We start from the raw sequence: 13,841 nt of genomic DNA, 5'->3' as shown, positions 1-13,841 counted from the left end.
ACATCGACTTTACTACACCAACGTTGCAGAGTATTAACATGAGGAAGGGGATATCCTTTATTATATAAATGTCTATATGCTCTTGGGCCGGAAGCGTGGAGACATATGGCATTTGAAATATCCTCCCACTCCCACTCTACTCTGCTATTGGTCTCCAGTTTTTTGATTTGGCCTTTGCTAAATATGTTTTTCAATGACTTTAGTGCCGAATTCGCCTTCAGGAGTTGCAACTCCAAATCTTTGACTTGGTTTTGGAGCTTCCTTAGAACTTCTACATAATTCTCCGAAACAAAAATTACTGAGCTATAAGCAAAATTATATAAACGAATAATTATAGAAATACGAAATACGGAGTATCAGGAGGTACATGTACCTACCATGGAAGACCTAATGTGTGTGTGTGTGTGGAGATGTCCAAACAATGCTTACTCGGTTTGTGTTTCGGCATCTTTCATTAATGGTTCTGTGATATGGTAGGGCATAACAACTTCTTTATCATTTTTATTTATTCCAGCCTCACACTGAAGCATCCTCCCGACTTCTTTGCATTGGGCTCCGCTATATATACACCGTATTTTATATATTTAATGTATATTCTCACTTCTAGCAAATACGTACCCAGGACATTTCTTTTTTGAACAACCAGAATAGAATTGATACATCTCTGGTACAGCGCATGGTAATAATTTCATTCTACAACTTATGCCCGTTATATACTTTGGGTTAAAGTGATGAGAACATATTTTGGCGTTTGGGTTTAAAGTGATCCCACAAATCGCACTCCACTTCAACCTCTTCGTCTCTTCCTTGGGTACATTGAAAAATGTTGCTTTTCGTTCACTATCCTTTCTTTTGCAAACAGCACAGCACCTCATATTCTGTTTTTTTTATTTGAATTATATCACAAAATTTGATTTTTATATTTTTGTGTTTATTTTTTCCTCTATGATGTTTGAATTTCTGTTACGTATTTCTACGGCGAATTCGAATTACAACAACTTGTTTGACATATCAAGTTGACTACAGCTGGCCTGAAAGGGTTACCTTGTAATTCTACCATGGTACAATCCATACAGGCATGGTGGAATTAAGGAGGTAAAATCATGCAATCATATGTTTACAATGTTTTCAAAAAATATTAATTTGACATCTCATTGTCAAAATTTGTCATGGTATAAGAATACAGGTAGACGCATCGACACAGCTGCCTAGATTGAAAATTTTGAATGAAAAATTATTAAAATTTGTTAAAAATACATAATATAACAATGATATAAGAAAACGTATAAAAATCTACGTATAATAACAACAATTTCCAACTTAGCCTACCTTCTCTTCACTGTACTATTATCCTGGAATTTGACCCAATCCCAAGTTACATAAAATCGAGATATTTTAATGTTCAAGTTCAAAATTTAAATATGCAACAAAAGGCTTTCTTTAATTTTATTTTTTTAACAAAATTCTTATATTGGAAAAAAAAAACCCGCGAAAAAAGAATGGAATTTCGGTGTTATTTTACAAGATTAAATCTAAAAAAATTTTCAATTTTTTACCCATTTCGTCGATAATGTGTATTTATTTTGCAGCCAAATATTATTGTATTTTTTATTCAAAACAATACACACACATACACGAAACGTTTCTCTCTTTTTGCATTTTCAATTTGAAAATATTTTATTTGGAATTAGCAGCACTTATTGTGTTTTGAGAACAACTTTACAAAATGTGAAAAATGAAGATATTAATATGTAATAAGAAAATAAAATGCTATTTCCAACATTTTTAGACAAACGACATTAGCAACACGTTCAAAGGATTCCGGGGAACACATCAAATCTATTTTTCTTTTATCGCTTATATTTTTATTTTTTGCTAATTTCCTTGTAAAATTCCTTTCTTTTAATTCTTTTAATAGGAGACAAATTGGTTTGTTTTGAAAAATCAGATGTCAGTCTGTTTACTTTTTCGCATTTTCTTTGCAAACGAGAATACAACTACTTTACTCTCTCAGAAAGATGTTGCTGGACAATTCCTGCAGGAAAAGTAACCAGACACACCTATTGATGTCATTTTGTATTTAATCAGCTGATATTAGGTGTATGTAGCACCATCTGCTTACCATGGTACAATGATATCAAGGTAGGGCTATGATACCATATGATTTCAATTTTTTTATTTTCTTTGCTTAATATGTCACCTTTGTTTGTTTATATATGTGTTTTCTTTTCAATAACAAAAAAATTGTCCAGAAAACATTCAAATTCGGATGTTTTCAAAATGTTTATTTCATCGTATGCATCGACAAAATCTAGAGTTTTTGTAGCGAAATAATCCTTTAGAGATATATAGAACCTGGTTTTGAAAAGAAGTGTTGACCTTTCATTCAGTATTCGCGGTTTTCAATTATTTATTCAAAATTAATGCAACAAGTTGTTTGATTTTGTTATTGTTTTGATACTATTTCTGACATTACAAGCCAAACAGGTAGACCTCTATACTTGCAATTTTTTCAAAGTTGACCTACCTTCTCTTCATTGTACCATGCTGCTTACCATGTAATGGCATATAAACAATAGTTCTATTCATGGTACAATGAAGACAAGTAGACTAAGTAAGAAAAATTTGCAATTAAAGAGGCCTGCCTGTATGGGTTGTAATGTCGAAATTACAATTACATCAAATACCACATGTTGTTTATTATCAAACAACTTGTTGCATTGATTTTGAATAAATAAACAAAAACGCAAAAATTTTATCGAAGATCACAATTTCTTTTTAAAATCATGTTCTATTTGTTTAATAATTTTGACATTACCATAGAATGGTGGGGGTATAAAAATTGTATTCAGTTGATTGCTATGCCTTATCCTGTCTTCATTGTACCATGGTTTGAACCTCCTTTTCAATTGTCTACTATACAACACTATATTATATATTTGTACTATATTTATATAATTAATGCATCTGTTTATAATACACTATGAAGCGTAAATATGTATGTTTCAATTTTTTAAAAAAAAAGGGGGAAACACCTTGCTATTATTTCAAGCCATTCATTTCTCTGATAGCATGAGTAATCACCATATGGATATACATCTATATTTTGTTCGCTTTGGGGGTATGCCCTTTATTTATTAATATGAGTATAAAAACGTTTCACTGAAATGTGCGCTAGTTAGTTGATCGAGAAATATTTAAAAAATCAGTTGTTCGAATAGCTACTATTAAATAATGACTGATAATAAAGAACATATTGTTAATCTGACTACAGAAGGAGATGATATTGTTGATCCATGGACAGTAGCCAGTAATAGCGATTCTGGAATTAATTATGACAAGTTAATAGGTAAGGAAGTGCACAAATTAAAATAGCGTTGTTGTTGTAAAAATGTATTTATATATTTTCGTTTCAGAACGCTTTGGTTCGTCCAGAATAGATGACACGATAATAAAACGTATTGAAAAGATAACCGGCAAACCAGCTCATCATTTCATTCGACGTGGGATATTCTTTTCCCATCGTGAATTGGACACAATTCTGACATTGAAAGAACAAGGCAAACCATTTTATTTATACACTGGACGTGGCCCCAGCTCTGAGTCATTGCATTTGGGTCACTTGATACCATTCATTATGACAAAGTATGTAATATGGTAGTTAAGGTGAAAATAGATAATTTGAAAGCTTTTTTGTACCTTCATAATAAGATATCTTCAAGAAGCCTTTGATGTTCCGCTGGTCATTCAAATGTCCGATGATGAAAAAACAATATGGAAAGACTTAAAAGTTGAAGAATCTATTACATTGGCCCATGAGAATGCCAAAGATATTATAGCAATGGGTTTCAATCCAGAGAAAACATTTATATTCAATGATTTAAATTTTATGGGGTAAGTTTGACTTTTTATATTTTATTTAAAGAACAAAGATTTAGTGGCAAAGATTCCATCATGGTACAATAAGGAAGTAGAACATAATTATGAAACCACTGAAATACAGCCCCGAGGCTACGCCCGGTTTCCGTCAGAATTTCTCCAAAGTTATTCCCATTTATTTGATATTTTTCCTCATTTTTAAAATGAGTTGAATTGCTTGGATTTTCTTTCAAAAAATTGGAAACCAATATTTCAGTTCAATGAGAAAACTGGTTAATATCCTTAATGCCTTTAACGTCAAAATAATGTGATACTAGACTCTCCCTAGTTAACGATAGAATAAAATATGATTCTCGCTAATGGCAATTTAAAAAAAAATAATAATAAAAAAGGATTTTCACTATTGGTTTAGCTCATGAGATAATATTAATAAAGCTCTTTGGAATTAACGTACAATTTTTGACTTCGCTTTAAATTATGTGTGTAAATGTAGATTCTATATCAGATTTAAAATAAATCCGATTGTGAGATTTACTTTGTATGGTGATAATGAAGGCTCAAACGGATAAAATTGTATATTTAAACCCTGTATATATTTAGGTTCACGGATACCAGTAGCTTTAGCTTTGAAAATGGAGGCGAATTCTTTGAGATTTTTTTTCTTTTTTTTTTTTGACATTAGCTTCATAACATTAGCTTCAGCATACAAAAATAGTTTGAATTTTAAAATATAAATTGACATTCAGAATATTGCGAGGAAACATTAAGACAATTTTGAGATTATATTCCGATTTAACAGTATCAGTATCTTCATAACGAATGTTAACCCGGAAAAAAGTTCTAAGGTAAACATGCTTTGAACGTTTGTCTTTCATTTTTTCTTGTTTATTTGTTTTTCTTTTTTTTGCCTCTATAATTTTTGAGGTATTAGCATTCATGAGGTAGAACATGTTAAAACCCAATTTAGTTATTTGACATAAATAACAAGGAATTCACTAAAAGGTTTTTGAATTAGTTCTTCGTTACTATGTAAAATTTGATTCTCCACCATATTAATTTCAGTAATATAAATGTAAGGAAAAGATTGCATTTCATAACTTGTATGGGCTGCTTCAAAATATTGTTCAGTGCAATTATGTATGAATTTGTTGATATATTCTCTTTGCAGTCAATGTCCCGCATTCTATCAAAACGTCGTACGTATGCAAAAATGTGTCACCTTTAATCAAGTTAAAGGTATTTTTGGATTTGTCGAATCAGATTTAGTAGGAAAGATTGCTTTTCCCGTAGTTCAGGCTGCTCCGGCACTTTCCAGTACGTTTCCGTTCATATTTGGAGATCAGAAAGTCCATTGTTTAGTTCCGTGTGCCATCGACCAAGATCCTTATTTTCGTATGTGTCGAGATGTCGCTCCTCGATTGGGCTTTCCGAAATGCGCTTTAATACATTCGATATTTTTCCCCGCTCTACAAGGTGCTAGATCGAAAATGTCTGCAAGTGATGAGAATTCGGCAATATTTCTTACGGACAATCCTGACACTATTAAGAGCAAAATAAATAAATATGCGTTTTCTGGTGGTCGCAGTACTGTGGAGGAACATCGCAAACTTGGCGGTATACCCGAAATTGATGTTGCCTTTCAATTATTATACTTCTTCCTCGATGATGACGAGAAATTGAAGAGGATTCATGCTGATTATTCTAAGGGATATATGCTCACTGGAGAAATAAAGAAAATAGCCATTGAAGTAAGTAGTCTGTTTAAATTATACATATGTACTTCTTATACATACTAATATTCAAATATTTTATGAAGACCGTAACACCAATTGTGGAATGCCACCAAGCAGTGCGTAAACAAATATCGGATGAAGTTTTAAAATCTTATATGGAAATACGTCCTTTGAAATTCGAAGGTGGTCTTGCAGTGTGATTTAATTATGAAACATAAAATAAATTGTTCATGCTCATTCATAAAATGCGTTGTTATTTTGCTTTGTATTTTGTATTATTGGATGTTGTTCGTTAACTTAAAAGTTTTCTAAACTAGAGCAAGTTGTGAGGGTTTGCAAATTCTAGAAAATTAGCTTAGTAAAAGTTCTTTAGTGTTATAATAGAACAGTTCTTTAGTGTTGGACGCTTTAAACTGTTTTTATTCAGGTGATGTTACTGGGAAATTTCTAAATTTTACAACACTCCGTAACTGAACTTTCCAAATTGTTCTTTTCACCCTCTTTCATTTACTGGTTATTTTGTGCAAAATATTGGGTTTTTACATCATGGTACAAAGATATAAAAAGGTAAGAACTAGATAAAATGTACATTGGCAAATTATTTTGTTTTGTAATAATATATGTAGGTTCGCTTCTTATTACAGAGTTTATTTATGCAGAAAACACAGTAGAACAGAAAAAGTAGTTAAATATTCTTTAAACCCATATTAAGTCCTGGGCCTCAATTCTCGTTTTATGAAAATGTGAAATGAAAACATTTATAAAGGAAAGAAATGTCGAATGGAAAATTTTATAAAGGAAATATTTTTCATTTTATATTTTCATAGAACAAGAAAATATACAAGGCGAGTTAACTGACGGTAACGTCAAAAGGAATTGCCAGGTCAAAAGGACGTCTCATAGTCAAAATTTTTATTTACAAATCTGCTTACCATGTAATGGCACATATAAACAATAGTTCTACTCATGGTACAATGAAGACAAGTAGACTAAGTTAGAAAAATTTGCAATTAAAGAGGCCTGCCAGTATGGGTTGTAATGTTGGAATTACAATTAAATCAAATACCAGATGTTGTTTATTATCAGACAACTTGTTGCATTGATTTTGAATAAATAAACAAAAACGCAAAAATTTTATCGACGATCACAATTTCTTTTTAAAATCATGTTCTATTTGTTTAATAATTTTGACATTACCATAGTGGGGGTGGGGGTATAAAAATTGTATTCAGTTGATAGCTATGCCCTATCCTGTCTTCATTGTACCATGGTTTGAACCTCCTTTTCAATTGTTTACTATACAACACTATATTATATATTTGTACTATATTTATATAATTAATGCATCTGTTTATAATACACTATGAAGCGTAAATATGTATGTTTCAATTTAAAAAAAAAGGGGGAAACACCTTGCTATTATTTCAAGCTATTCATTTCTCTGATAGCATGAGTAATCACCATATGGATATACATCTATATTTTGTTCGCTTTGGGGGTATGCCCTTTATTTATTAATATGAGTATAAAAACGTTTCACTGAAATGTGCGTTAGTTAGTTGATCGAGAAATATTTAAAAAATCAGTTGTTCGAATAGCTACTATTAAATAATGACTGATAATAAAGAACATATTGTTAATCTGACTACAGAAGGAGATGATATTGTTGATCCATGGACAGTAGCCAGTAATAGCGATTCTGGAATTAATTATGACAAGTTAATAGGTAAGGAAGTGCACAAATTAAAATAGCGTTGTTGTTGTAAAAATGTATTTATATATTTTCGTTTCAGAACGCTTTGGTTCGTCCAGAATAGATGACACGATAATAAAACGTATTGAAAAGATAACCGGCAAACCAGCTCATCATTTCATTCGACGTGGGATATTCTTTTCCCATCGTGAATTGGACACAATTCTGACATTGAAAGAACAAGGCAAACCATTTTATTTATACACTGGACGTGGCCCCAGCTCTGAGTCATTGCATTTGGGTCACTTGATACCATTCATTATGACAAAGTATGTAATATGGTAGTTAAGGTGAAAATAGATAATTTGAAAGCTTTTTTGTACCTTCATAATAAGATATCTTCAAGAAGCCTTTGATGTTCCGCTGGTCATTCAAATGTCCGATGATGAAAAAACAATATGGAAAGACTTAAAAGTTGAAGAATCTATTACATTGGCCCATGAGAATGCCAAAGATATTATAGCAATGGGTTTCAATCCAGAGAAAACATTTATATTCAATGATTTAAATTTTATGGGGTAAGTTTGACTTTTTATATTTTATTTAAAGAACAAAGATTTAGTGGAAAAGATTCCATCATGGTACAATAAGGAAGTAGAACATAATTATGAAACCACTGAAATACAGCCCTGAGGCTACGCCCGGTTTCCGTCAGAATTTCTCCAAAGTTATTCCCATTTATTTGATATTTTTCCTCATTTTTAAAATGAGTTGAATTGCTTGGATTTTCTTTCAAAAAATTGGAAACCAATATTTCAGTTCAATGAGAAAACTGGTTAATATCCTTAATGCCTTTAACGTCAAAATAATGTGATACTAGACTCTCCCTAGTTAACGATAGAATAAAATATGATTCTCGCTAATGGCAATTAAAAAAAAATAATAATAAAAAAGGATTTTCACTATTGGTTTAGCTCATGAGATAATATTAATAAAGCTCTTTGGAATTAACGTACAATTTTTGACTTCGCTTTAAATTATGTGTGTAAATGTAGATTCTATATCAGATTTAAAATAAATCCGATTGTGAGATTTACTTTGTATGGTGATAATGAAGGCTCAAACGGATAAAATTGTATATTTAAACCCTGTATATATTTAGGTTCACGGATACCAGTAGCTTTAGCTTTGAAAATGGAGGCGAATTCTTTGAGATTTTTTTTCTTTTTTTTTTTGACATTAGCTTCATAACATTAGCTTCAGCATACAAAAATAGTTTGAATTTTAAAATATAAATTGACATTCAGAATATTGCGAGGAAACATTAAGACAATTTTGAGATTATATTCCGATTTAACAGTATCAGTATCTTCATAACGAATGTTAACCCGGAAAAAAGTTCTAAGGTAAACATGCTTTGAACGTTTGTCTTTCATTTTTTCTTGTTTATTTGTTTTTCTTTTTTTGCCTCTATAATTTTTGAGGTATTAGCATTCATGAGGTAGAACATGTTAAAACCCAATTTAGTTATTTGACATAAATAACAAGGAATTCACTAAAAGGTTTTTGAATTAGTTCTTCGTTACTATGTAAAATTTGATTCTCCACCATATTAATTTCAGTAATATAAATGTAAGGAAAAGATTGCATTTCATAACTTGTATGGGCTGCTTCAAAATATTGTTCAGTGCAATTATGTATGAATTTGTTGATATATTCTCTTTGCAGTCAATGTCCCGCATTCTATCAAAACGTCGTACGTATGCAAAAATGTGTCACCTTTAATCAAGTTAAAGGTATTTTTGGATTTGTCGAATCAGATTTAGTAGGAAAGATTGCTTTTCCCGTAGTTCAGGCTGCTCCGGCACTTTCCAGTACGTTTCCGTTCATATTTGGAGATCAGAAAGTCCATTGTTTAGTTCCGTGTGCCATCGACCAAGATCCTTATTTTCGTATGTGTCGAGATGTCGCTCCTCGATTGGGCTTTCCGAAATGCGCTTTAATACATTCGATATTTTTCCCCGCTCTACAAGGTGCTAGATCGAAAATGTCTGCAAGTGATGAGAATTCGGCAATATTTCTTACGGACAATCCTGACACTATTAAGAGCAAAATAAATAAATATGCGTTTTCTGGTGGTCGCAGTACTGTGGAGGAACATCGCAAACTTGGCGGTATACCCGAAATTGATGTTGCCTTTCAATTATTATACTTCTTCCTCGATGATGACGAGAAATTGAAGAGGATTCATGCTGATTATTCTAAGGGATATATGCTCACTGGAGAAATAAAGAAAATAGCCATTGAAGTAAGTAGTCTGTTTAAATTATACATATGTACTTCTTATACATACTAATATTCAAATATTTTATGAAGACCGTAACACCAATTGTGGAATGCCACCAAGCAGTGCGTAAACAAATATCGGATGAAGTTTTAAAATCTTATATGGAAATACGTCCTTTGAAATTCGAAGGTGGTCTCGCAGTGTGATTTAATTATGAAACATAAAATAAATTGTTCATGCTCATTCATAAAATGCGTTGTTATTTTGCTTTGTATTTTGTATTATTGGATGTTGTTCGTTAACTTAAAAGTTTTCTAAACTAGAGCAAGTTGTGAGGGTTTGCAAATTCTAGAAAATTAGCTTTGTAAAAGTTCTTTAGTGTTATAATAGAACAGTTCTTTAGTGTTGGACGCTTTAAACTGTTTTTATTCAGGTGATGTTACTGGGAAATTTCTAAATTTTACAACACTCCGTAACTGAACTTTCCAAATTGTTCTTTTCACCCTCTTTCATTTACTGGTTATTTTGTACAAAATATTGGGTTTTTACATCATGCAACAAAGACATAAAAAGGTAAGAACTAGATAAAATGTACATTGGAAAATTATTTTATGTAGGTGCGCTTCTTATTACAGAGTTAATTTATGCAGAAAACACAGTAGAACAGAAAAAGTAGTTAAATATTCTTTAAACCTATATTAAGTCCTGAATTATACAAGGCGAGTTAACTGACGGTAACGTCAAAAGGAATTGCCAGGTCGAAAGGACGTCTCATAGTCAAAATTTTTATTTACAAATCCATTGTATATACACAAATCAGAGATGGAAGAGATTTTTATTCAGTGAACTTTGCCAAGGTATTTTACAGAAAATGCAGAGATTATTTACCTTCTTAATTTTACCATGCAGAAATGAATGAATGAAATGCCTATATTTTCAAAAATATGGCATGATAAAATTAACAATGTTAATTCATTTCATATAAGCATTTTCTGTAATATATCTTGTCAATTTTAACTTCATTGAAAACAGGGTAAATTTAAACGGTTTGTTTCAAATTCTTAGTTTTAATGTATTTTGCAAGAGAATTGTGAAAAGTAAAACTTGCGAACAATCACCTTATTTGTCAAAACAAAATATTTGCCCGTCATTGAAAGAAATAGAGCACGCAAAAATAAAAAATTCGTCGAAAAATATTATTAGGCCTGCGATTTTGAAATAAACATGTTAGGAAGAGAGTGCTGTTGTCGCAGGTAAATTATTGTCTGGAGGTAGTCTCCGACACTACTTCTTCTCAGATGCAACGTATTCGTAGGGCAGTAAATTCGATTGTTCGTTACGTGTATGGCTTGCGTCGCGGTGATCATGGTTCTTGTTTTGTTAATGACCTCCTGAGATTGCCATTTAGCAGCTACATTGATCTTCGTATTCTTCAAATTCATTACAGTGTTATGTGAAATTTCACTCACCTCTTCGTGACAACTTTGTGTTTTGTTGATCATCTCGAAATCCTCAATTGTTGTGTCCAAGGTTTTCGTCATCCATTGGTGAGAGATCCTTTGTGGTTAGGGTGGTGAGATTGTGAAATCAGCTTGCTTTGGCCTTACGTACGTTTGCCTATACCAATTATCTGTTTAGGATTAAAGTAATTGAGTACCTTCGCCTAAATATGTAGGCTATGTTTTTGTAGTGGTTGCATCGGTTTATTATGGGTTTTTCTTTTATTTCTTTTTGTTGGGCTGGGGAGCCACTATATTATCTTCTTAATTTTTTTTGTGGGGTGTTATAATGTAAGTTACTATTTATACTCTGTTTAGTGAGTAATAAAATATTTCTCTCTTATTTTTAGCTCGTTTCTGCTACACTTTTTCACTGCTCTACTAAACTATTGTTTAGGGTTCGAGGTGTAGGGTTCGAGTTTCTCGTGAATTTTTAAGATAAATTATTGATTTAATATGCTATTTAAGTTTGAATTAATCATTGAATTTGTATTATGTTGGTGTATTGTAGATAGATAATATAAGTTATGGGACCTGTGGCATGGTAGAAGAATATAGGTAGATGCATCAACGCTTGCGAACATTGATATGTCAAAATTTTAAAATTGTTTTGTCTAAAATAAGTACATTTTTATTTATTTTCTTATATGATGCAAATCGGAGGTTGTTACAATATGCATTTTTCAACAATTTTTACAAATTTTAATAATATTTCATTCAACATTTTCAATTCCAAAATTGGTTTGTCAGTTCATTGTCCCAGCAGCTGTGTCGAAGCGACTACCTGTATTCTTCTACCATGGACCTGTGGGCTTATTTATATTTCTTTGTAAGGTAAATAAATGAAATGAAATTGCTTGTCAAAATGTAAATCACCAGAGGGAGAAGTAGAGGAGTTGGTATTCAGTATTTCAGAAGTTCCCTTTCGAAACGCTTCCCTTTTTTCAGAACTTTTGTGTTAACGGACGACCTGTAGCAGGACTCTCAACCTCATTTTTTTCTAACTTATCGACAAACATCGCCAAAATTATGAACGAAAAGCTTAAATTAAAATTGACAGCACTGTTTCTATCGGAAGGACTCAGCGACTACTTAATTTTGGTCGCTAACTTTCCGAAAATTTTGTTAAGAATTTTAGGAGAACTACACTCACCTACAGTGTGTTAAAAAAAAACATTGTGGCCTACCTGATTTCGTTCGGCCGACTTAGGTCATTGGCTGGATTCTTCGGAAATGAAAGAAAGGAGTCTAGGGCCAAAATCGAACTAAGTTAACCTAAAACTCCATTGTTCCAGCCGATGACTTAAGCTAGCCAAATAAGCGCTTTATGTATTTCCACCTTAAGGCCAACATCGAAAAAGTCAACACATTTCTTCTTTGTTCTTATACGAAGAAGCCAGCTTATGACTTAAGCCATTCAAGCAAAGCATTTTTTGTATTCTTAAGGTGCAAGTACATAAAAAGCTTGAAGGCACGGCTAGGCATATTAATTTCAAATTATAATGAAAAACGGCGGCAGGATTTTAGTGCAATAAATTTACGAAATGTCACAAAATATGGCCCGCCATGACTTCAAGCTTCTAATATACTTACACATTTACCTTAACATTCAAGTAAATTAATAAATAATAGTTCTGACCACGGTACAATGAAATCAAGAAAGGCAGAACTACCATATGATTTTATTTTTTTTATTTTCTTGGCTTAACATGTCAACTTTAATGTGTATTATAGTACGTTTACATATAAATAGGCTAAACCACTGGATTTTGATTAAAATTGTCATATCCACTACTTATACTTCAAATAAATCCTCTTGAAGTAGGTTAACCCTGAAAAAAAGTTCTAACTAAACATAGCATTATTTTCAATTTATGAAAATTGTTTAGAACATATTCAAATTCTGTAGATTTCAAAATGCTTAAAGTGAAAGTACATAAAGGACTTTTCCGTCTAGCTTATCCAAATTTAGAGACTGTGTATATAACCAATCAACAGATGTGTGCATACAAAATCTAATTTTTTTGGAGGTACCTACGAATCTGATGCTATATCTCCAGTTCCAAGTGGAATTTCAAAAATGTATGTAGCCTATGTTACTTTCGGGCGATGCTGTAGTATATTTGGAAATTTGTTTAGCGGTTTGTTTATTTGGAAAACTGTTTAGCGGCTTCTGAGTCCATAAATTACAAACCAACAATCAAATAAACATTTCATCAAACGTGCAAACATTTCTCTCTTTTATAGATATTGACGGATTCAGCCAATGACATATAGTCCGTTTACATATATTAGGTGTGTCTGGTTGCCCTAAAATTTGTAACAATTGTTACAAAAAGTTACTGGAAGTTGCCGCTAACCCGAAAGTTCTGTAAAAGAGAGCGGTTAGAGAAAGAAATTTTGACAGTTCTTTCAGTGAGAGTTTGCAAATATTTAATTTTATTGAAAGTTTCCTTTCTATTTATAAAACTTGTAAAATTGGTGGGGCTTCCTTTGTATGTAAGAATGTAAGTTTTTACTACGATAACCTATTTTCTCTTTATGATATAGAAAAAAATGAAAGCCTAGTATATTCTTGCAGATTCTGAAACAGAGCAATTAAGTTTTTACCCGGGCTAACTGTCAAATTAAATTTAAAGTTTCCATAGTGAAATTTATTGTGATTCAGTGTACATTCGGGTAAAGATTTTATGTAGTCGTAATTTCAAGCCGTAAAAAATCCTTTTACGTTTTTACCCCTTTAGGAACAG

General features: G+C 31.8%; 2 protein-coding genes across 2 annotated transcripts; both read left to right on the top strand.

The window, feature by feature from the left end:
• The first annotated feature begins 3,155 nt into the window (after nucleotides 1-3,155).
• Nucleotides 3,156-5,850, top strand: LOC109612900 (tryptophan--tRNA ligase, cytoplasmic). The gene is made up of 5 exons (XM_059126711.1): nucleotides 3,156-3,349; nucleotides 3,417-3,645; nucleotides 3,712-3,894; nucleotides 5,048-5,627; nucleotides 5,696-5,850. The coding sequence occupies exons 1-5, from the start codon at nucleotides 3,235-3,237 to the stop codon at nucleotides 5,810-5,812; spliced, it is 1,224 nt and encodes a 407-aa protein (XP_058982694.1). The 5' UTR covers nucleotides 3,156-3,234; the 3' UTR covers nucleotides 5,813-5,850.
• A 1,294-nt stretch (nucleotides 5,851-7,144) lies between these two features.
• Nucleotides 7,145-9,844, top strand: LOC131804208 (tryptophan--tRNA ligase, cytoplasmic-like). The gene is made up of 5 exons (XM_059126710.1): nucleotides 7,145-7,338; nucleotides 7,406-7,634; nucleotides 7,701-7,883; nucleotides 9,034-9,613; nucleotides 9,682-9,844. The coding sequence occupies exons 1-5, from the start codon at nucleotides 7,224-7,226 to the stop codon at nucleotides 9,796-9,798; spliced, it is 1,224 nt and encodes a 407-aa protein (XP_058982693.1). The 5' UTR covers nucleotides 7,145-7,223; the 3' UTR covers nucleotides 9,799-9,844.
• The last annotated feature ends 3,997 nt before the right edge of the window (nucleotides 9,845-13,841 follow it).

The sequence above is a fragment of the Musca domestica genome, unplaced genomic scaffold, assembly GCF_030504385.1.
Source record: "Musca domestica strain aabys unplaced genomic scaffold, Musca_domestica.polishedcontigs.V.1.1 4, whole genome shotgun sequence".
Classification (NCBI taxonomy): domain Eukaryota; kingdom Metazoa; phylum Arthropoda; class Insecta; order Diptera; family Muscidae; genus Musca; species Musca domestica.
This window is presented reverse-complemented; position numbering and strand designations above follow the sequence as displayed.

What these genes read in the sequence shown, in the direction of transcription:
- LOC109612900 (XM_059126711.1), top strand. Translation starts at nt 3,235, where the DNA reads ATGACTGATAATAAAGAACATATTGTTAATCTGACTACAGAAGGAGAT. An exon ending in AATGATTTAAATTTTATGGG is followed by an intron (nt 3,895 to 5,047) that starts GTAAGTTTGACT and finishes TTCTCTTTGCAG; the next exon opens with TCAATGTCCCGCATTCTATC. An exon ending in TAAAGAAAATAGCCATTGAA is followed by an intron (nt 5,628 to 5,695) that starts GTAAGTAGTCTG and finishes TATTTTATGAAG; the next exon opens with ACCGTAACACCAATTGTGGA.
- LOC131804208 (XM_059126710.1), top strand. Translation starts at nt 7,224, where the DNA reads ATGACTGATAATAAAGAACATATTGTTAATCTGACTACAGAAGGAGAT. An exon ending in ATACCATTCATTATGACAAA is followed by an intron (nt 7,635 to 7,700) that starts GTATGTAATATG and finishes CTTCATAATAAG; the next exon opens with ATATCTTCAAGAAGCCTTTG. An exon ending in TAAAGAAAATAGCCATTGAA is followed by an intron (nt 9,614 to 9,681) that starts GTAAGTAGTCTG and finishes TATTTTATGAAG; the next exon opens with ACCGTAACACCAATTGTGGA.